The 24,405-nt window shown below is 28.7% G+C and overlaps 3 protein-coding genes across 8 annotated transcripts; all 3 read right to left on the reverse strand.

Moving 5' to 3' along the window:
* Positions 1-177: 177 nt before the first annotated feature.
* On the reverse strand, positions 178-3,836 carry LOC107072342 (saccharopine dehydrogenase-like oxidoreductase). Its single transcript, XM_089171213.1, has 8 exons — positions 2,857-3,836; positions 2,485-2,724; positions 2,204-2,376; positions 1,624-1,940; positions 1,092-1,247; positions 914-1,001; positions 561-820; positions 178-480 (listed from the first exon to the last, which is right to left on the reverse strand). The coding sequence occupies exons 2-8, from the start codon at positions 2,654-2,656 to the stop codon at positions 375-377; spliced, it is 1,272 nt and encodes a 423-aa protein (XP_089027339.1). The 5' UTR covers positions 2,657-2,724; positions 2,857-3,836; the 3' UTR covers positions 178-374.
* Positions 3,837-7,489: 3,653 nt separating this feature from the next.
* Positions 7,490-21,663, reverse strand: Chd1 (chromodomain-helicase-DNA-binding protein 1). Of its 6 annotated transcripts, none has more exons than XM_089171220.1 (14): positions 21,450-21,663; positions 17,560-17,672; positions 16,555-16,836; positions 15,597-15,788; positions 15,341-15,510; positions 15,096-15,259; positions 14,818-14,977; positions 11,918-14,733; positions 11,554-11,670; positions 11,177-11,404; positions 10,719-11,048; positions 10,103-10,605; positions 9,769-9,882; positions 7,490-9,662 (listed from the first exon to the last, which is right to left on the reverse strand). In XM_089171220.1, exons 1-14 carry the CDS (start codon positions 21,519-21,521, stop codon positions 9,455-9,457), a joined length of 5,469 nt encoding a protein of 1,822 aa, XP_089027346.1. In that variant the 5' UTR covers positions 21,522-21,663; the 3' UTR covers positions 7,490-9,454. The 6 variants fall into 6 exon arrangements, with proteins under 6 accessions (XP_089027346.1, XP_089027345.1, XP_089027347.1 ...); XM_089171219.1 differs by having other exon boundaries at positions 7,490-9,674; XM_089171221.1 differs by having other exon boundaries at positions 7,490-9,674; positions 19,967-21,626.
* A 99-nt stretch (positions 21,664-21,762) lies between these two features.
* Cdc37 (cell division cycle protein 37) lies at positions 21,763-24,367 on the reverse strand. The gene is given in 7 exon segments (XM_015335027.2): positions 21,763-22,623; positions 22,716-23,021; positions 23,093-23,388; positions 23,391-23,414; positions 23,417-23,535; positions 23,660-23,793; positions 24,172-24,367. Coding segments are annotated over 7 exon segments (1,113 nt in total). The 5' UTR covers positions 24,205-24,367; the 3' UTR covers positions 21,763-22,422.
* Between the last annotated feature and the right edge of the window lie 38 nt (positions 24,368-24,405).

A 24,405-nucleotide genomic window follows, 5' to 3' on the forward strand; every position in this document is an offset into this window, starting at 1 on the left:
TAAAAATCTATTAAATAATTGAAATTGATTAAACGATAATGATAACCATTTAGGAAATAAGTTTCTTCTTTTTGTTTTTTTCTAAAACATTATAATACGAGATGACATTAATATTTTACTTATAAATATAGTAATATATAAATATTTAGTAATTAGATAACACGTGTTAAAGATTACCCTTATTGACATCCATAATTTCATAGTACTTTATGAATTTCTTATAAACCAAGCACCTTCGTTAAGAATATATAAATAGGTGAATTTCATTTTTGTAAGAGTACATTTAGTAAGTAAAATATCAAAAATTTATGCTTATCATCATGAATCGTTAATGAAATATTGTACACTTACATTAGACCATAGTAACAATACCTTCATTTTTCAATGGATGAAACAACTTCAAATTTAAGACCATGATTATTTAATGTATTAATCAAAGAAGTCTTACTAAATGCAGCACCAGCAGTGAGAACCCCACCACTAAAATAAACAAAAAATCATATATTATCAAATATAAATAAAATTGTTACGGACGATATAAAAATGAAATGCATTTTTACCTTTGAGGCATTTTATCAGATTCTTTACAAATAGTAAGAGCGCTAAATAATACGCTAATAGCAGTAATATAATATACATTGGTACAAGTAACTTTTGTCACCATCTCCTTATTTGGTGTATCCGAATGAACGTCGGAAGGTTCGCTTAATTTTTCAGTCCAACCACGTGTTAAGAAAGTTAGACATATCTCAATCTTGTTCAATGCTTCTTCACTCGGCTCTTTTCGACTCACTAACCCGTAAGTAAATAGTTCAGGATACTAAAAATAAACAATATTTTTCTTATCTTATATAAAACTAACATATCTTTTGTACGTGAAAACGTGTCTGATTTGTCGCATTTTCCAAATTACCTTCAATATTAAATTGCGTCCAGATGAAAATTTTGAAAGAACAAGAGTTATTAATAATAGCATTATTGCAATAATTTTCGTTAGAAATCTAATGAAGAAAAATTTTTGATTAATTTGGTTATTATTATTATCTAAAAGAAAAAACAAGTTACATTTATATTTAATAAAGAATACTAACCTTGTTTTGATACTTAAATATATTGCAACCTGAGCAGGTCTTTGATTATATTCTTCATACAAAAATCTTTGTGTGCGATGAACTATTGAATAATCTGGACCAACGAATAACACTGAATAATTATTTGTAAAAGGAGATTTGTGTGGAAGCCTGCGTCTAATAGAATAAAATGGTGATATAATATTTTATAAGCAATTTTTAGTATAGTTTAAATTAGGGTTTCTCAAACTTTTTTTATTCAGCAGCCAACTTTACTCTAGCAAATATTATCGCAACCCTCAGTATAGAATCTACACTATCTTCTCTCTCACTAACATAAACTCATAGATATACTATACAGTAGTTTTGCTTAATTGATTTCAAATTCATTTTCAGTCATTGCCCGCCCAGGAACGTCGTAGTTCCCAATTTCTGACTCAAATTTCTGCAACCTCCAAGTTTAGGTACATGATCTCACTCTTTGAGAAACCCTGATCTAAATAATATTTATAATAATATATTTATAGATCAATTATATAATAATTCAACTAACTTTATATTTAATTTGGGCTTAAATTCTGGTAATTTTTTGGAAAATAGTTTCCTACGATTTTCACGTAATTTCTCAATATTGCCCAATACATTAATAGCACTTTCCAAAGTTGTAAAGTTTAATATAGGTTTGTTTAGCTTTACATGATCTGATATACTAATGTATTCTTCAATGCTATTAACTTCGCCGCCAAACTTTTGTTGTGTAAATATGATACCAAGATCAGAAGGAATGCTATCAAAACCACAAGCACTTATAATATAGACGCCAGCTTTTTGTGCTGCTTCGTTATACTTCAATACCATTTCTTCTATGAACTAGCAACAGACAAACATAAAAAAGATCAAAATTATTTTTATGATAACAAAATTGATATATCTTTGACTTTCTTAGAAAATGTTAAAACATTAAAGATCTACTGTGTAGTCCTATGTCAAATTTTTTAGTTGAACATCTTTAACGTAATATGTTTCACAAATCAAGTTATATATAGGCTATAGCTAATCATCTCATTCTCAAACAATATCGGTCATATATGTGATGATAGTTTATCCAATACAAGAATGAAGTCAACACATACCATAGTTTCTCCACTTATATCAACGTAGTGAGTTTTAGCAGCTATACAAGCTTTAATAACAGGTTCTCCACAAAAAGCAAATGGACCACTACAATTAATTAGCACTTTTGCTTTCTCTACCATTTTATTAATAGATTGTTCATCTTTTACATCCGCAATAATGATAGGAATACCTAGACGATCATTAAAATATATTAATATTGCATCCTAATTTTAAAGATATTAATAACCATGAATATTTATATGATAACTTATATATTTAATTAAATCATAAATCTTACTAAGATCTGGTGCATGTTCTTTAAGAACGGATTCTAATGCCTCTTTTCTGCGTCCAGCTACTCCAAAAGTAAAATTATTTTCTTTTATATAACGTGCCGCTTCTTTAACCACGTATTTTCCACTAAATCCAGTAGCACCAAATATTATTACATCCAATTTTTCGTTCTCCATTTTGATGATAATACTTTACAGCATAAACGCGCAATATGCAAGATTTTAATTGTGTTTTAAGAGGATCACTTTATTAAAAAAAAAAACAATAGTAAGATAACTGCACTTATAAAAACATCTTAAATCTTCTCAATTAAAAAAATTTTACAGTTTGTAATTTTAATATTTGATAAATCTTATTTTTATGGCAAAATATTTACCTTTTAATTTGGTTTTATATTGCACTAGGAATTAAAAATTTGAAAATAAGCACATTTAATAATACTATAACAGGAATGATGATGTGTCACTGTGCTCGAACAAGTTTCTTCTTCCACTAATATTTTTATTATCCCTGATATTATTAATTATCCTAATTAAAGTAAAATCAAATCAAAATGTGTAGTCTTTTGATAATGAATAAATAAATCTAGTCGTAATGTATTATGTCAATTATTAGATAGATTGCCGAGAGTATTAAGTTTCTTATATTGCATATAATTTCGTATCTGTGATTGCTTGCTTTGCTACGTTAAAAGACTTATAACTTTCAGCTTATATAGCAGCTGCATAGAAATTTTTTTTTTTACTATATCTTAACATATGACTTGACAGAAGATTGCTGAATAAAAAAAAATTACATTCACTATTTAAAGAACTCTTGTATTCTACAATGTGCAACACTATAATTATTTAAAAAAAAAAACTGGAAAATAACATGTTTTTCTTATTGTTCAGTAAAGATGATATCATCGATAGAAAATATTTGCATTCTATCGTATATCCTGAAGTAAATTTTGCAATAATGTGATGATTAGCAACTGTATATACATTATTCGTCAATGCAAATGTATATACACCATTTCTTCTTTTACATAAATAAAGTCAATATTTTAACAACATTTATTATTTATTTATTCATTCCGTATTAACAATTAAATAGTTTTAAAAGTTTTAATAAATTCTGCCTGTCATCCTGTGTGAATCATTGGAGCTATGTTAAAACTGTATAACGTGAGTTAGCATAAGTAAGGCACAATAACAACAAAATTACCGAAACCCTATAAAAAAATAAATATACATATACATGTATATGAATGAAATATATAATATGATATGATATTCATCATATATAATGATTGTCTAAATAATATTACTAAAATCTAAAATAATATTACTAAAATATTGTTTTATAAAAAAGTATTTAAAGTTTACATAAAAGTTGGTTATGTTATAAATATTTACTCATATATATATATATATATATATATATATATATATAGAAATGTATATATATACGTATAAATATTTATGCAATAAATATTGTATTTATAAACTATATGCAAAGAGTGTTGCGAACTATTTAACACAGTGATCCCCAGTCGAAAGAAGTCGAGTGTAACCGAAGTTGGCGGTTGGCCACGAAGTGGCACATTATGAAAGCGACTCGTGTCCATGTGTTCGGACGACACGAGTCGCTTTCATAGTGTGCCACTCCGGCGTGCCCGCCAACTTCGGTTACACTCGACTTCTTTCGACATCCCAAACACACGGACATGGAAAACTTTCATTGTGTGCAATACCAGTGGCACAGGGAGAGGGTAAGATTTACCCACGATCTGACAGCACTGATCCCAGAGACTTTAGTTCGTCTGATCGACACAGGGGCGTACAATTATCGTAGGGATCCTGTAGGAGGGATGCGCCATTCATATTCAGCTCATGTGCCATTGGCTGAAAATTTTGGGGGACCGCTTGAATTTATAATAATTTTTTCGTGTAACCTATTCTATTTTAATATAAATTTTTAATTATCATTAAATATAGTTCTTTTTTTCTGTATTTGATGCAATTCATTATTTCATAATTATTTCAATGTTTGAATCATTCGCGCGCAAAATCGAGTTCCGGTCCTCTAGCAACGTACATGGCGTATCCCTCCTATAGGATCCCTAATACACATCGGAAAATTATCGTACGCCCCGGGAAAAATTTGAATTACTACAATTTGTCGGATGAGATTTTCTAAATCTGGAAAAAGAATGCAAGTTCCAACTGTTTCAAAGTTGATGACCTTTTTTTTACTCTTCAACTTTAAAACCCTATCGTAAAAAGGGCGTCGTTTCTCCCGGCGTACGGCAGGGAGAAAGACTTGATCGTACAGAGATCGTACACAGATCGTACGGTAGTGGTTCTCGAAATTTCGAATCACAATCCGAAAATCGTACCCATTTGCAAAATTTGATGACTAAAAAAAAAAAAAAAGGTCATCAAGTTTTCCAGGCTTTGGATTTCCAGAATTTTGGATTGTACAAGGCTTCAAATTATCGTACGAATGGGATCACTGATTTAACATATAATTCATTGATAAAAGAAAAATAATCCCCTAGAAGAGTATCTCCCAACCGGTGGTTCGCAAAATAATTGCAAAAGTTATAAATCATTTTTGGGGTAAAATTAAAATTAGATATCTAGAATTACAAAAAAAAACCTTAACAATTTTCGACAATAACATTCTTAAAATCAAAAACAAAAAATGGTTTATTAGTAAATCTCCCCTTGAAAAAACATTTATTGAAAAGAATCAACAACGATTACATTAATTTTTGCTATTATAATTATTATTTATATTTCACTTAATTATTTAAGTATTACCTTTTTTTCCTTTAATTTTGTTTATTAATTTAACATCTTGTTAACTAATTTACTTTTGTATAGTTTCATCGATTATTTTTTTTCTTTTTATTATTCTTTGAAAAAATATAAATACAATTAATTTATTAATAAAATTACAAATTGATTGATTTGTGGAATGTAATCAGTTGAGAAACACTGCTCTAAATAAACTTGTCTTATTTTTTAATGTTTTTTTTGTAGTTTCATGCAAACGAATATAATTGTCATCATTTTTTATATACAGTTATTATATTTTTATTATATGTTTGAGATTTTTTCATGCACACGTTATGAGCGTTTCGTTATGTTAAAAATATAACAAAAATGTTTCATAAACATAGATCATTTAGTTTTATTCGTAAGGTGTGTACGAAGAAATCTTAGACACCCTGTATATAAAATTGTTTCGAGGTCTTTTCATGATAATACACTATATACTCTTAAAGTAAAAATCATGTCTATAGTTGTTATGCGAATTATAATTTTAAAAGAAAAATCATTTTAAAATTCGAAAAAAAACATTTTATTAATAAAATAAATATTATTCATAACAAAATAATGTCACACATATTATAATTTTTATAAGTTTTAGGTTTTTTTTTTAAGTCACTACGTTACGTATTTTCTGAACCAATTTTTACTTACCGATACTTACAAATACGGATTGAATGTTTTTGAAATATGCATGAGGTTGGAGGAGATCGATAATAATAAAACAAAAAAAATGTAATAAGAATTTATATCCGATCAAAGTTCGATTGACAATGAATAAATTATTCCTGTTTCTTAACGCCAAACCACACAGATATTACATAAACACCAGGGACATATACTATTCTACAATTTCTTATGATAAAGAGAATAAAGAATGATCGATCCTTAAAGCTTACAAGTTCTGTACATACACATAACACACTTAAAATATACAAAAAAAAAAACAGTTTCTATAACGAATCTGTACTGACCAGAATCGCAATAAACGACAGTTACTTGTACATATAAATAGTAATAGATATATATGTATAAAACAGATTTGTGTAATTAATAATGTTATCAATGAGAACACATACACACAAGATCTTGTAAAAAGCAAAAATTGGAAAAAAGAAAATCATATAATATTTAATCGAATGAATTAATTGACAAGATATTTCTGTCTCTAATTCAAATTTCTATTAATGTTATTAACTTTCAGAGGCTGAAAATGTAAAAGAACCAAGCCTGTATACGCAAATGGTATTGAATCATGTGTATATTGTATAATTAATAATTATTTTATTCTCTTATATTATATTTACATTGTTTGTTTGTCCTTCTTTTAATGTTTATGACTTGTACTCAGCTAATAATAAATTAAAAATAGCTCGCTGCTTTTTTTGAGAGAACATCACTTTGCAATTAAAAAATTAAACTAGCTGTTTTCTATCACGGTGCGGCGCACATGTATTTTTCTGTTCACAAATATGTATTTTATGCATGTCTCTTATGTAATCCTATTCATTTATGTATGTATGTATGTATGTCGGACACAAAATATGATTAACATATTAGCAAGACTAATATAATTATATTTATACATATGCATATATATATAAATCATCACTCTGTCCAAATTCTTATATACTAATATATATTTCTAATATTTATACAAATGCACACTAAAGTTGCAAAATGTTATCTATCAATTAATAATTATATAGTTTTATATGAATAAAATAATCTACAAAATAATTTGTATATAGTTGTTATTTTGTTTTTATTATTATTCTTCTTCTTCTTCATGGTTTTTGTTTCCTTTCATTTTTTTGTACAATCTAATAAAGGCATAGTATTATTTAGTGTTGAAGATGAGTTTAAATCGTAAAATAATTCATACCATTGTAATGAATTTGTTATTTTTTTCTTTACGTGTTTGTTAAACACTTTTTATTCATTAATAATAAATCAATTAATCCTTTTGATCACTTTCCTTTTTTTTCTTATACGCGATTACAAAATTTCAGCATATATACATACATACATAATATATATATATATATATATATATATATATATATATATATATATTATATATATATATATATATATACACATATACATTATCATAGATGTATATACAAATATATATATATATATATATATAGATATATATATATATATAAAGATAGATAAGAGATATACGAAAAAATGGAATATTTTATAAAACACCACACAACATGATAAATGGTGCGTATTCGGTACTCCTATTGAAAAGTGCTATATAAACGTCATGATTATCAAGAGTCGAATTAAAAAATATTTCAATAGATCAATGCTTTTCTCTTGGAGAGTGTCTTATAATTATACAATTAAAATTCCTTTTTTTCTTTGTTTCATTTTCCTTTTCTTACGCATATCTCTATAATTATATTCGTCTATCTTTTATTGAAGCAGGGCTGAGAGAAGACATCAGTCTTCCTGTTACTATTTTAAAACAAATTTTTTCTTTCAATATTTTCTTTTTTTTCAGTAAGGAAACTTATCAGTAAGGAAACAATCTCTCTCTCTTTCTCTCATAGGCCCTACAGTTAAAGATAGAATACAACCATTAATCTTATTCTAATATTTACATATTTCACAATCTTATTTTTGGGTAAGACAAAAACTTGTTATATTGTAAAGAAAAGATAACTTAAATGTAGAGAATAATTATCGTCGATGTATATCCTTTCTAAGACAATCATGCCAATAATTATGACAATGATTTTTTTCTGACATTGAAAAAATTACTTTTACCGATACTTTATATATTGCAATTATTTATATTTCAAGATGAATTATTATAAAATTGCAATTTTTAAAACTTACTTCACTGTCATAATTATCAAAACGATTGTAAGACTTTATAAAAATGAATAGAAAAAAAGTGATCAAAATTGGATTATCGCTGGTTTCAAATTCTATATATATATGATCATTGCTTTTTCAATGAAGCGCAATAATTTTTAACAAATCTTATATTTGCACATTAGCACAAAATTTATCTTATCTTTTTTTTTATCGATATGATTTCCAATTGAGATATTGTGTAATATAATATAAAATGCAAAAATTGATGTACAACGAAAATTCTGTAAAAATCTCTTCTATACATTGTTATCATGCATACTATATCGATATATTTTTAATTACAAATTAATTTCTTAAAATATTAGAGAAGTAATCTTAAAATGAAATGAGCTATTAATAATGATCGATAATTATCTTCTAAGTAACACACCCAAAATGAATGGACCTGTACAAATATAGAATTGGAAATGCAAAAATACATGAGTGATGAAATGAATGGGAAGGCATTCTGTTTTTTAACAAATGGATCGTTAATTGGAGCGATAAACGACAATACAAACTATTTCTTAATATTCAGTTTTGTATAACTTGATTTCATAGAATTACTTGTGATCGTAGATATTTCATAATTAGATGTATCTTCTTTATCAAAGAAGACTTTTGAACATAATTTTAATTTTATAGAAATTACTGAGATACATTATTTCTTTCTTTCTCTGTTAAGAATAGTTTTCGTAAAATCTTTAATATATAAAAAAAGTTGATCATTATGTTCAAATGATGTATTTGAAAGATATATATATATATTATCTTTGGGTTAACTAAATGAAAATCAATTATCCCATATACTTTAATGTCTTATTCGAATAAAAAATTAAATAAATCTCCACCTTAAGAAATATAAAGATTTTAAACAAAATATTAGTTCAATAAATATGTATTTCATATACATATTTATTTATATATATATATATATATTTCAGTATATCATTACTTCTTTTCTGCACAATCTATTATATATCATTAAAGTATGTTTTAAATACGATCGTACTTGCCAATCTTAATAAAATTAATTTTGTTGCGTGTTAACTAAGCAGTGAAGGATAATCGACTTTTAACATAGCTACAAATCACAAGTGGTGATAAATAACAGAAAGGATTATATATATATTGAATATTAAATACATTTAACACAAATTTCCTTTCTGTTAATTAGCACTACTTAAAGTGCTGTTTTAGTGTAAAATTACATGATGTTTCAACGAAATTTCAAACTTGCTTGACAATACACAAGAGCGCCCGAAAAAAGGAGCACTAGGAATTGGCATTTGGTGGTGGCGGCCTCCTATCATAATCTCTTCTATAATCCTTGCTAGGTCGCCATTCATTCGAATAATTATCTCCGGGATAACCTCGACCTCTAAAATGACTTTGTGGCATATCATTAGGTGCGTATCCTCCACCTCCTCCGCTTGCGTAACTACCTGGACCGTAACCGTAATTAGGTGGTCCAGACGGATATCTGTAATAATCACTAAAATTCAATTTACGTAAAATAATTTTAATTACTCTTAATAGGAAAAATTACTAAAATGTGCTCATGTTAAGTTTCAAAATTAAATACTAACCTTCTTTTATCGTTTATGTGCATGCCACGATCTCTGTCCCTTTCTCTGTCACGATGATATCCACTAGATAATCGACCATAGGATTCAAATCTATCACGTTTGTGGTCTGTAAATCTGCGCAAATTTAATATTTTTAAATTAATCAATCGCCTGTAGAAAGTAAATAAATGGTTTTCCCTTAATAAGTGGGAAATATTACAATAATAGATATTAGAACACAAAGAGAAAAAAAAAAGAGAAAAAAGAAAAAGAAAATTAATAATAATATCTTCCTTTTATTACAGAGAACACACTGTTATATTTTATTATTAATAATTAGCAAACAGAAGGTTACCTTCCATCTCTTATATCTCTGGTATCTCTAGGTAATATCCAGTGATCTTCATCTCTATTACCGCTATAGTGTCCTCCACCCATACTATAACCACCACTATCCCTTCTGATGCGTTCATCTTTAACGCAATTTAATCTGTCCATTCCTCTGTCATTATGACTTCTATCTCTGTCTCTGTCACGTTCCCGATCTCGTTTCATATCTTTGGACTTAGAATCTTTTTGTTCTTTATGCCTTGACGTATCCGTAGTATTAGTTGTATTTGATGTAGAATTTGCAGTTGATGTTATAGGAGTTATCGTAATAGTACCGATAGTAACAGCCGAAGTGTTACTGATATTACTCACAGCATTAATAGCTGTGTTAACAGTTTTCTTACTTGGCATACTGCTATTAGAACTGTCTTCCACATCATCAATTCTACGCTTTAATTGTCGTGATTCTTTGTTACTTGAATCCATTAGTTGTTTATCATTGTGCTTGTCGTAAGATTTTTCATGTTTCTGTTTGGGCAAATAATATTTTGTATTAAACACAGCATATACATTCATTCTAAACATATAGAAAGTCTTATAAGATACACAGCTAATATATAAAAAGATAAAAAAATTGATACCTTAGAATTATTTGCCTCTTCCTTTTTGTCAGGACTAGAACTCACATTCACATTGTTATCCCCATTACTCTTCCTTGTTGCATGTTTATATAATTTATAGAGCTTTTTAGCATCAAATTCTGTAAACTTTGATACAAAATACCATAAATTGCTTCGCCATTCTTTTATTTGCACTGGTTCTCTATATTCTGCCAAACAAGTATTTATTTGATTTCCAATTTGAACTAAACATTGGCGTGTGTGAGTAACTTGATCTTCCGCGCTCAACGATTCGTCTGGTTTGTCCAAAGCTTTTAAAGCTTTTTTCACTGGACGCATCTTTTCTTTACACTAATGAAAAATATAAAATATTTAATATTACGTTTAAATTTAATAATTTTTTCAAAGCTTTCTAAAATTAATTCAAATTTCTACATATAATTTTAAGGGTACAAATATAAGCATAAAAAAACATTTACCTCATTAAAGATAGATGGATCTAAATCACCAAGAACGTCAAGAGCTCGTGGCTCGTTGTTAGCAGTGAAATGCATAGGTCCTGCAGTTTGTTTACTTTTTTTAGCCTTTTTATTTTCCTTTTTATCTTTCTTAACTTTCTTTTCTTTCTTTTTTTCTTCTGATACTTCTTCGGATTCTTCTTTAATTTCTTTTTTCACGATGACATCTTCCTCTTTCTTTATTAGTGCCTGTAAAATCAAATTACAAAATTTAATAAGTCGGTTTAATGAATTTTACTACCTATCATCTTTCTCTCTCTTTCTTCGCCTCTCTTTCTCTCTCTCTTTCTCTCTCGATATTTATTCTATCCATACTATTTTTAAATAATTAAACTTACTTTATCGATTTTTGTCTTAAGTTTTTTTTCTTCTCCTGAACTATCATTTTCTTCAATAATTTCTTTTGTAATTGCGGTTTTAACTTCTTTTGGTTTTCTAGGTTTCCTTGTTCGTGTCTGAAACGGAGATCGAACGTGTATACTGAACAAAATTTTGTCTATACATTTAAAATAATTTAAAATTTGATGAGGAAATAAAAATAAATAAATAGTAATATAAGAAAAGAATAATACGTTTTTTTAATATTAAGCAATTTGTTTGAGAGAGAAGAGAAAGGATTTAGAAATCCGAAAAAAGGGGAAAAAAGAGAATAGGGGAAAAAATAGAATTAAAATATTAAGAAATAAAACCAGAACAACTTACCACGCCATGCTTGAAATCCATTTGCTTTTTAAGAACTTTTAATAAGTATTCAGCACGAGCTGTCACTCGTTTGAACTGAACCTTACTACAATTAGGAAGAATTTTATCAGTAAGTTTTAAACTAGCATCGGTTTTGATAGCTTCCCAAGAGCCCATACCATGTTGGTATATGCCTCTCAAAAGCCTAGAATCATCTTCGATGGTCCAATCGCAGTCAAAGTTAGCTGGCTTAACTTTAATATCAAGATGCCAATTAGCTCTTTGTTCGGCATCTGAGGGAAGTGCTTGATCTAAAGGTTCCAATTCTTTGACAGCAGCAGAAAATGATTTAGCATTGACCATAACGCCACCCATTTTGAACGTAGGACCTCTTCCTCTTTTACGACCAGGTCCTTTACCCTCCTCCTCACCTTTATTCTCTTTGGCAGTACTTTCAAATTCAGATAAACAAGCCTCACAACGAGATTGCAATTGTTCACCCAAATAACGTAACTCTGACATTGGTTTTTCTTGTAATTCAGCATCTGCAGCAATGTCGTCTAATCTTTTCAAAGGTGCTGTAAATTTCTTATAACTTTTCACGAATTTTCGAATTTCCGCATCTGTAAAACTCTTTATATTTTCACGTGGTGTTACTCGTGGTCTTCCTCTCTTTTTAGGTCTCTCGTCGTCGCTACCTTCAACTTCGCTGCCAGATTCTTGTTCCTCCTCGCTGTCATCTGGTGTCTTTTTTCTTTTTCTACCTCTTCCGTCTCCAGTTTGATTAATTTGTTGAAGAGTCTTACGACTTCTGGGTGGAAGGTAAAGATCTTCCATTTCTTTAGATTTTTCTTCTTCCTCAACCTTTTTACGGAAGTTTTCGGGTATTATCTCAGCCCAGTCTTTACTTTCATCGTCGTTATCGTTAGGTTGGCTGACAGGTTCTGATTCTTCTTCGAATGCGGCAAAACTTGCTACTTTAAATGCAGACAACAATTCATCTCCTACAGTAGCAGGTCCTTCATCCCTGGTTTCAGCTCTTCTTAAAATTTCATCGATATCACATGTAGGTTCTTCATCGCCGTCTTCTTCATCTTTAAATAATTCTTCCGCACCGAATTTTAAAATGGCATTTAAGTCTTCTTTATTAAATGGATTATTATTGGTCCCTGCATTCTTTTTATCCAAAACTGTTCTTCCGGTTGTATCCATCCTTTGGATAACCAAATGGTCAAGAACCATTTTTTGTTTCGCTCGTTCAACTATTTCTTCTTCAACAGAATTTTTGGTCACTAATCTGTATATGTTAACTTGATTTTTCTGTCCGATTCTATGAGCTCTAGCTTGAGCTTGTAAATCATTTTGTGGATTCCAATCCGAGTCAAAAATAATTACTGTGTCAGCAGTGGCAAGATTAATTCCAAGTCCACCGGCTCTCGTTGATAGTAAAAAACAAAAATCTTGAGAACCTTCGGCATTAAAATGATCTAAGGCTTGCTTTCTCAATTCACCTTTTATACTTCCATCCAATCGTTGAAATGGGAAATGTCGTTTTTGTAGATATTCTCCCAAAATATCCAACATTCTAACCATTTGACTAAATATTAATACTCTATGTCCGGTTTCACGAAGTCTGACTAAAAGTTTATCCAAAAGTACCAATTTTCCTGAACCTCTAATCAATTGCTGTAGATAATCTTCATTGCTATCTTTTCTTTCACTTTCAGTCGGTTTAGTTAGAAAAGCATGATTGCAACATTTCTTCAATTCTATTACTATGTTAAGAAATGTCATAGTCGAGCCTTTAACACCTTTGCGCAAAGCATTGTAATTTTTGGTCAATATCCACTTGTAATATTGTTTTTGCAAGGACGTCATTTCAACGCGTAAAATCTGTTCGACTTTAGCTGGCAAGGACTTCTCTACATCTTTTTTAACACGTCTTAAAATAAAAGGTTCTAATTGTTTATGTAACTTAGAATAACCTTTTTGGGCAGCATTATCGTGTTCCTGTTCAAATTCTTCCCAAGAATCAAATTTGTCAGGCATTATAAAGTGAAGCAAAGCCCACAATTCCTTCAAACTGTTTTGTAGTGGAGTGCCGGTTATTAAAAGACGATGATTGGTATGAAATTCGGACAAAGCTTTATAAAGGAGAGAATCATCGTTTTTTAATCTATGAGCTTCGTCGACTAAAAGCACTGCCCAATTTAAGGCACCCAAAAATGTTTTATCTTTAAGTACTATCTCGTAGGTTGTAAGTATTGCATTAAATTTTAATCTTTTAGAACTGTAACACCACTCGTGGTCTCGTATTACATTTCGAGATGTTACATCACCCAAATAAGTAACAAAATTCATATCAGGTGCCCATTGGGCCATTTCTCTTTGCCAGGAAGTCATTGTTGAAAGAGGTACTACTAATAAAAACGGTCCGTGAAGTTGATGTGTATGGAAAAGATAATAAAGGAAGCATATGGTTTGTATTGTTTTTCCGAGACCCATTTCATCAGCTAAAATGACACTGTTCTCTTTACACCAAGAATGAATCATCCAATTTAGCCCATCCATTTGGTAATCCCTTAGGACTAAATCTTTTCCTTTTCCCATATATTCGGGTTGGTTTTTCAATTGATGAAATTTAGGTCTAGCTTTAAGCACTTTACAGTGCTTACTTGGTGTTCTTTTAGAATCTTCTCTATCACGAAACTCCTTGATTTTCTCGGGCCATTTTTTAATTATCAATGCACCATCTTCCCACGTAGAATCGGCATACGGTAAACTTTCCCATTTACAATAATAATCAGGATGTCCTGAATCTGGCTTGTTGTATTCAGCTACGATACAAATATAAATAATTGCAATTTTGCGCATAGATAATTAAATAAAACATTCATAGGTATACTAATTTTATAACTTACCAATAATTCTTTCCACATTGTTATAGCTTTTCAAAAGTTCTTGTTGTAATTCCCACTGACACTCAAAATAGTCGATATCCTCGGGTCCAGCTTGATCTCTCCATTGTTTTATATCTCGTTCGCGTTTAATAAAATTATCTAATTTCTTTAACCCTTTAACCTAAAATCAATATCAATATTAGAAAAATGTGTTCTATGTGTTACATAATGACAGAAAATGAAATGAAATCATTAAATACGCTTTACATAGTTATTCAATAAATAAAAGTTAAATATACCTTTTGTGCTTTTAAAGAATCTTCAGATTCCCACGTATTATGTATATGCGACCACCCTTTCCATTTAATTAAGTATTGTTTTTCAGTTTCTTCTGAGCTTAAATTCTTCGGATTAGGATCACCATTTTCTTCTACTGCATAAATTGTGGTTACATTTCCTGTAACTATTAAAAAAATGTTAGAAAAAGAATATTATTAAATACTAATTTCTATATGTGTTATAATTAATTTTAAATGAAGCTTACCACCCTTTTTCCCTATTCTTTGTCCTAAAATTCTTTCAACCGTTTCCGCATTATCAGGTTCCGCATTAGTAGGTGCCACCTCATCGACTTCCACCAAGTCTTCGCTATCAGTACCTTCTTCGCTCTCTTCTTTATAGCTAACAGCAGTACCTGTTCTTCTCGTAACTTGCCTATATTTTTAAATATTTAATATTATTCACATGTTTAATAATGTACACAATAATTAATAATACATATGAGTATATAAATATAGTACCTTCTGTTATCATCGCTGTCAAATGATGAATTATCAGAAGATTCAGAAATTCTCTTTTTACGTGTTCTAGCTTTTTCTTTGGCTTTTTGTGCTGCACGCCTGTTTAAAGATTTGCTAGCTGGTGGTGGTCGTCTATTTTCAGCTTCATCAGATTCTGATTCTGAGCTTTCAGAATTCCATGCATTGTGTGAGCTAAAATAGGTAAATAACTATTAATTATCAGAAAAGTTTTCTAAATATTTTTATTATTGCTTCATGTTAAAAAAAAAACCGTCACGTGAACCGTACTGAATTACGCGAATTGATATTAAAAAATATATATATATATTTATGTATGTATAATAAATTTATGTTAAATAAATAATTTTTTTTACTATTACAGTAATAAGATATATACAGTATTTACTATACAGTAATAAGATATAAGTAATAAGAAATCGACTTAATTATTTTTCTTTTGTAAAGTTTACCATTTTATATATAAAGTAAAGCTTGCTGATGATTATACATTGCAAAATAGTCCAAATCTATATATTTTGTTTGAAATTATCATGATTTATAAATACATTAGTGATTAAATCAAATATAAAATAATTATAAAATTAAGGTGTAAAAAACAGATTTAAAGCATCAACAATTTAAAAATAAATAAATAAATAAATTTAAAAAATATAGATAACTTTAGTGTTAGAATTGACACACTCATGTATATGATTGCCACATAGTATACAATGATCTACATGACATGATGTGAGTATTCAATGCCAAGAAGCACAAAGAAAAACAAGCACAGGATAATAACACTATATATATATATGTGCATCTATAAATTTATATAATTGAAGTTATTAAATAAATTCTGTTTTTTTTTTATATTTATATATATAAATTATTTTATAAATCCCTTAAATAGAGTTCGATATCAATCAAAATGGTTTCCATCGTTGTCTCTACTTACCTCTTTTTCTTATATCTCTTGCGACCTTCACTGTCGCTTTCGCGTTGGGTTGCAAGCCTCTCTGGCTCTTTTCTAGAACGTCCAGATCTCCTAATGCCATAAATATCAGGATTCTCGTCCCATTCACGACTAGACTCATTTTTAAGCCTAAGTTTTGTTTCTGTGCTGTGATTAGAAGATTTGCTTTGTAAACTATCACTCTGTGCAGGTGCATCCAATTGCTCTGATTTTTCAGAATCTGAACCTGATCCTGAACCGGAACCACTCGAGGAGCTAGAGTCACTGAATGAGCAGCCAAGCAATTTTTTATGTCACTACTTTGCCAATGATTATTGTTTTATATCTTGAAATATATCTATCATTAAGAAAAATACTATGTCCAAATGTATGTATATTAAAAAAATATTTCTCATTAAAATCTCATTAAAATAAATTTCACGTATTAAGATAACTATCAAAATAGTATTAATGTTCTAATTATAGATGTATTTCAAGTCATTATATAAAATCAATTGATTTGCTTTCATTTTTACTGGAGATATATTGCTAATGCCTCAATATAACAAAGATTTTTATGAAAGATAATGACGACCTAATATGACGTAAATACAATTAAGAATAAACATTTAAAAAAAAAAATTAAAGGAAAAATAAAAAATATGATCACAAAAACTCAATGGAATACACATAGTTAGCAATACCATGAAGGCAAATGTTAGTGCTATATCAAGCTATAGCAATACACAATTAACTGAATAGCATATTATCTATCCTGTATATATCAGATAGTCAAAGTACACATTACATTACATTTGTAAAAACATAAATTTTTCAAATTTTTGAATAAAAATCAAATTAATTATTGAATTCTTTCTTTTGTATTGAAGGAACTTTAAGTGATTCTCATATATTGTCTATGATTTAATTATATTATTGTAAATAAAATTAATGTCGTACTAGACTTTCCAATTTAACAGGGAATACATATAAGAATATAATACACACCTATCTGAGCCAGAGCCAGATGCTGAGTTGCTTCCAGAAGAGGAACTATCGCTTTTACTTTCATTTTCAGAATCTGAGCCAGATTCCTTACCGGATTCAGAGTCAAACGTTTTCTGTAATATAATAATATCTAATACTATTTGTTTTCAAATCTGTACGATTTAATCCCCAATGTTGTTTGGAATAAAATTATAATATGTTCATATATATTTTATTCTTATCAATGTTAAATACATCTCATAAAGTACATCTATAAAATTAAAATATAACTCTTTTCTCTTCATAAATCTATTATATCATCCTACTGCCATCTATATGAAAGACAAATTGTCTTCCATTTTATGGAATATGTCCACCATTTTGAGAACAGAAAATTAAACACAGAAATCCAAAAATTTTTATTTGTATAGTTAGTCAGATGACTGACAAATGAAACATAGGTATTACACGCTATGGAAAAACAAAGATAATGATAAAGGTTAAAGTTCTTTTAACCTAATTTATCGAGATAGTTATTTTAAGATATAAATAAGCATTTTTCTTAACTACCCCAACATTCAATCACTTTACTTAAAAATATTTAATTCTATAGTTTATATTAACTTTATCTAAACTTTTTTCTATACTATATTATAAGGTACATGGGTTCCATAAAAAATAATATACTTCATTATTATAATACTGGAACATTTTTATTAAATTATTCAGGAAATACATCAAAAACTTAGTTTACCCTGAATTTTAAGATTAAAATATGTCTGCGTATCTATAGATATATTTGATGAGAGGAAGTTAAAATTGCTAATAATGCAGTACTTGTGTGTAAATTTAAATATACTGTTTCTTGTGTGAAGGATCACTAGTATGATAATCAAATTAATATTATGTAATAGTTATTTAATTCTTTTCACAGATAATGCTAACTCCTTTACAAATTCAGTTTAAGCATTGTAAAATAAAATAAAATTATATATCATATTTCATAATAAAACTTTTTAGTGCCATTTTACAAGTGTTCTTTATAAAAAGTCTTTGTTTAATATTGGTATATACACAGAATGTAATAATATTAATCAAACATGATTTTGCATTATTACATATATGTATAATAAAAACACCATAACATAATTAAAAAATGATTCTTGAACTCTTTATCTTGATAGATCATCTAATCAAATACAATAATAATGTCAATTGAAAGCTACTTTTCTAGTGCAAGTAAAATATCCTGAGTTTAGCAAACATGATAACCTTATTTTGATATAAAACGAATATTTTATATCAAAAATTATTGTTCGCTACTTTCATTTCTTTCATAATTTATCATTAAAAATTTTGTCACGTTGTTAAAATTAATAATAGTATTTTTTTCTATAGCTTATAAATTTGTAAATATTTAATGAAAATGTTTAATTCAATGTGTTTACCATATATATGTTTTCTATAATCATTTGAATATGATAATCGGTATAATAAACACAATTGTAATTTTACTTTGGATGTATATTTTTATGCTTCGTCGAATAGATTATAAAAGAATTGTTCTTTTTCATTCAAAAGATGATACGTATAGTTTATTTGCACACATTGTTTTCTTTAATTAGTCTGTTAAATGAAAAAGGAAAAGTATCATTGAAAGACTACCTTTTACATAAAAAAAACATACCTTCAGAAGTTGATTTTCATTACCAAAAATTGTTAAAATGGATATGATGTGCATTATTAAACTTTCTAATAATTGAAAAATGAATTTAAAACTTAATAAGATGATAAAATGCATGAATATTTTCGATATTTCCATGATGAAATGAAAGACATTAGTGTACATTATACCAGTCACACTGACAGGTAACAGTGGGCATTATAGATAAAGCACACATGAAGATCTTTGAGCTTAATTTGCAAAAAAGGGTCTATTTTAAATTTTGAAATAACCATGGTATCTGGTTGAAAGATAATACAAGGAATAATTTTTAACGAAAATTAGGGTGGAACACGGATATTTTAAGTGATAAATATAAACTTGAATCAATGTAAACAAACTTATAGGTTATTAAGAGGCTGGAAAACTATGTAAAGTTATGGAAAAGTGTGACTATGAAGAACCAAGTCCCTGAGCTCCCGAGGTCCATTGGACCCCGCCCTACGTGAAAAAATATCAATAGTTAATAATAAATAATTTTTTATATTTTTATAAACCTTTTAAATCGATGACAAGAGTTGTAAAGCTGCGTTGCAAACATGAATTATTTTCTCCCTTATTCCAAACAACATCGTGGTCGTATATCGTTAATTATTTTATCAATATTACGGCCAATTTAATTTAAGCGCGGAAAATAAATAATTATTGATGAAAAATCCAAATTAATGAAGAAAATCGAAGAATTTTCGAATCCCGTCCACTCACCTGCATCGTATCGTCTACGCGTCGCATCGAATCTCGAATAAATGAAGCACCACGCACAATCTCACGTTAATTTAAGAAAAATAAACTAATTCGCGCACACGTGTTCGCAATATTAATCGACTAATGATGTACAACGTTGCGACATTGTGCAAACTTATTGAATTTTATCGTACTATATGTTCGCAGACCTCAGTTTCGTCTCCATTTTGTGAGATTCGGACTCGTTCTTTCGCCCTCCCCCTACCTATCGTCCCAGCATGCAACGTTTGGCCTTTCGACTACAGCGCCCTCAAACTTTCTTCACACTTCTTTATCCTCCCAAATAAATTAGACAAATCAAAAAAGATATTTTTACTATAAAAATTAACTAAAATTTATCCTGTCCTTTATATAATATTATTTTTCTAATCCAAATCTTTCAATTTTCTTCTCATATTAACTACGTATATACTATACGTTTTTAAGTACATTACAAAACGGAAATCATTGTTAAGACAGCCATTTTTATTACTCACGGAAATTTTACCCAGAATGCACGGCGCGTCGGTTTTTCGATATTATCCAGTCAAATGCGCAATTAACATAAAATCTTATACGATGTGGTCACGTACTACATGCATATTTTTACACCGTTAGAACGAGATACTTTTTTATTTTTTTTGTTCTTTTTTTTGAGACATGATCTTTAAATAACTTATTTTTGATATTTGAAAATTGAAAAAGACAAAAAAAATTGTTTCGACGAAATATTTCTTTTACATCAAAAAAGAACTAGAAATTCGTAAAACGTAACTATAAAAGACAAATACTACGTTAAATTTCATTTTGTACCGTTGGCAACGATCTTTCCAATCGAACAATTATTGGATTTTCACAATTAGATGCGTTTAAAAGATAGAAAGATTCTTACGTTATGCTATTCCAATAATTCAACATGATGGCACACAATATGTTTCGAGTTTGATCAAAAAACAAGCTCAGGGAACTTATAATATTCTCTAGGTCACACAATGAATGAACCAATAGGCACTGGGAAGATGGTAACGACCATAATTAACGAGTAATAATAATAAACTTTGTATGAATGTTAGACAGTTGATACGAAAGGTCGATTTGACACCATGCAAAATTTATGCACATGTGTGAGTAAGAGAAAGAGAGAGAGAGAGAGAAAATGTTTGTAAAATGGCTTCTTTCTTCGAAATGACATTGATGAATAGAACGGTTAACAAGAAATAAAATATATAGGTATATTTAGCTGCCGTTTTTCATCAGATTGGGTAATTTACGTTAAAGAAAGGCAGGTCAAATATCCCAATGATAATTTGTTTATCATCTAAGATAAAAAATAAAATAAAATAAATGAAAATAATATAATTCTAATGTTGCTAAGTGTTACCCGTTCCAATGAAAATCAGCCTGCGTCTTTCGTAGTATATGGAACTAACGTATAATGACAAGAATGAAAGACGAAAAATATTACCCAAAGACCCGTGGCACATCGCACCGGAAAAGGAAGGCCTGGCCGAGAATTCGAGACACGATGCTTCGTCATTTCCAGTCGACAGTAACGCCGCCTTTCTCCCGAATAAACGAAACTCTACACTCTGCATCTCATATTTGAACTTTCGTTAAAACGTAGAAATCGATCAGATCATGAACTAACTGTTAAGAGTAGTAGTAGAAATAGAATACTACTTTACTTTACTAAATTTGAAATACATATAATGTATATGTGTAACCATAAATTCTATTTTAACAGTTTCATTTTTTTTAGGTAATTGAGATTAAAGATGTTGGTCGATAAAGATTTTTATTTACATTATTAATAATATGCAAATCAACATACATTGTGTAATGTACATATTACATAAAATCATCAAATGTGAAATAATGAGATACGTTACAGCGTAAAGAATATATGTAACACATATTCTATACGTTTTAAGCTTAGTATATACATTTAGAATGCTTTTTTCAATACTGTTTTTTTTCTTTTTCTTTTTTACGAATTACATTCAAAGTACAATTACGAATATTAGACGAAAGGAAAGTATTGTTGTATTGAATATAATTGGAATAATTATCGTTTTTACTTTCACTGCTTTGTGTTATTAGCTAAAAGAATTCCAATAAAAGAAAAAACAAAATATGCTAAGTATAACAAAAATAATCTTCAGTCTCCAGTAACAATTAGATGAACTTTACAGCTTGTTCTACGATAATGATTATTATAATTTCTTTTTAGATAAATCATACAAAGGATGAAATTATCCTTTTATTTTTGTTGTTATATTTCTTGCGAATAAATTTATTTTTTAATTAATTAATTAATTAATCAATTAATTAATATCTATAGTGAATTTATAAAATATGACTTAAGTCAAGTAGTATCTTAACAAAGAGAAAAAGAAAATAAATGGATGCAAAAGCAGAGCTTAGTTGAAAAAAAAGTGTTATTCCGGATCAGGTGTACCCGTAATTTCTTCTTTTCCATTTTGCTCTTGCTCTTCTTTTTCTTTAGCTTTAGCATCTGGAACCCAGAGACCGCTATCGATACAACGCTTCATGTGATATCTAGCTTCATCTTCAGGCATGGCGGCTATTGTTTGTTGCAATAACGGTATGTCTTGCGCTTCAAAACACTGTTGTAAAGGCTACAAGAAACAATATTATTTAATTAAATTTGTTAAATATACATTAATTTTGTATTTTATATAAAAATAATGGATTTTTATTTTTCTTATACCTTTGGAAGACTTTCAAAAACTTCAACAGGATCAAGACCTCCAGGGCCAAGTCTCTCTTTTCTTTCTTCTTCTTCTGCTTCTCTAAGTGCATCTGCAACCTTCTCTGCAGCACGTTTGCGTATTCTATCTTTAAATGCTCTAAGTTCTTCGTCAAACGAATTCTTATATTCTACTTCAGCAATTTGTATACGACTGAAGAATGAACTAACGCAAGCTCTAGGATCAACATTTAATTGCTTAGATAGTTCTAATATATACTGCATGCATATACATTGATGAGCAACGTGTTCCATTAAGTCATGTTTCTGTAATTACATAAAAATGATGTCATTTAGAACAACTATTTTCAAAGAATTATGTAATATAATTCACTTACCTCTTCCATTTCTAAATTAATGCACCAAATAACTAAATAATTAGCTGTATTTTCACAAACTATTTGAGGATGTTCCAATAAGAATTTCTTACTATCGTCATATCTTCTAAGCATACCAAATTCTTTCAACTGTTTCTCATTTTTCTTTACAAATTGCTTCATTCTTTTTTCCTTCTCTTCATCTGAGAGAGTGGAATCATCATCATTCCGAGCTGGTTTTGTGTTTATTACAGTTTTGGTAAAGCCATCTTGACCAATCGTATCAACATTCCATGGTGTCAACTTTTCCTTTTTTTCATTTCATCTTCTCTTGCTTTTATTTTTTCTCTTCTTCTTCGAGATCTTGCAAAACTTTTTTCAATGCACTTAAATCTGCTGAATCCTTTTGCTCGTTTTCTAGTCTTGCAAGTTTTTCTTTAGTTTCTTTAAGTTTTTTCATATGTCTAAAATGTTAATATAATTAGCGTTTGAAATATTTTTACAATGTTAATAGTATCATTAATATTAGGATTATAGCTAGCTTTATACATCTAAGAATACAAAGTGTACATGTTTTTATTCACATACTCAATCTTTTTCCTTTCATGTTCCTCCTGTTCCCGTTTTCTTTCTTCCATACGTTCCACTCTTGCTTGATGACGCCATCTAAACAAGGACGGTGTATCAATGTTAGGATGAGTATCATCTTCGTCGTCTGAAATCTAAGTATTAAATATTTCTGTATTAATTAAAAGTATTCTATAAAGTTAATTACTAAATATGTTAAGTTAGTCAAACAGTAAAATAACACACAATAATTTAAACAGCTTTAATGGATTGTTGCATTATCATTGAAATATTTGTTAACTAATAACAAAAATAAAAAAATATAAAACCAACACATAAATTTGCATATTAAAAATAAAATGAACTAATAAAAAAGAAATGATTTATGAACGATTTACAAAAATAAAAGAACGAAATATTAACATTCGCTATCAAAGTAAAGTATCTGATAATATATTTTATAATAAAATAACTTTTATCTTTCTAGAATTTTCTACATGCATATAGGAAAAAAAGGATTAATAACTTCTTACCTCAATATCCTTCCATTTGCTGTAATCGACCATTTTATTTTAGCACAGTACGTCAACACCCACGCTATTGAAATTTGTTTTTTAAATCGATCGTGAAAATGAAACTTCTATTTAAACAAACAGTTGATTCTGTACACTGAATTCGCCGAAGTTGGTTGTCGACTATTGCAATGACCTGAACATTGCGCTGATCTGTTTGCGATATGAACTCTCGATATACGACAACTGTAACCA

This window comes from Polistes dominula, unplaced genomic scaffold (assembly GCF_049000335.1).
Source record: "Polistes dominula isolate Pdom_NZ unplaced genomic scaffold, Pdom_raw_medaka contig_31, whole genome shotgun sequence".
Taxonomy (NCBI): domain Eukaryota; kingdom Metazoa; phylum Arthropoda; class Insecta; order Hymenoptera; family Vespidae; genus Polistes; species Polistes dominula.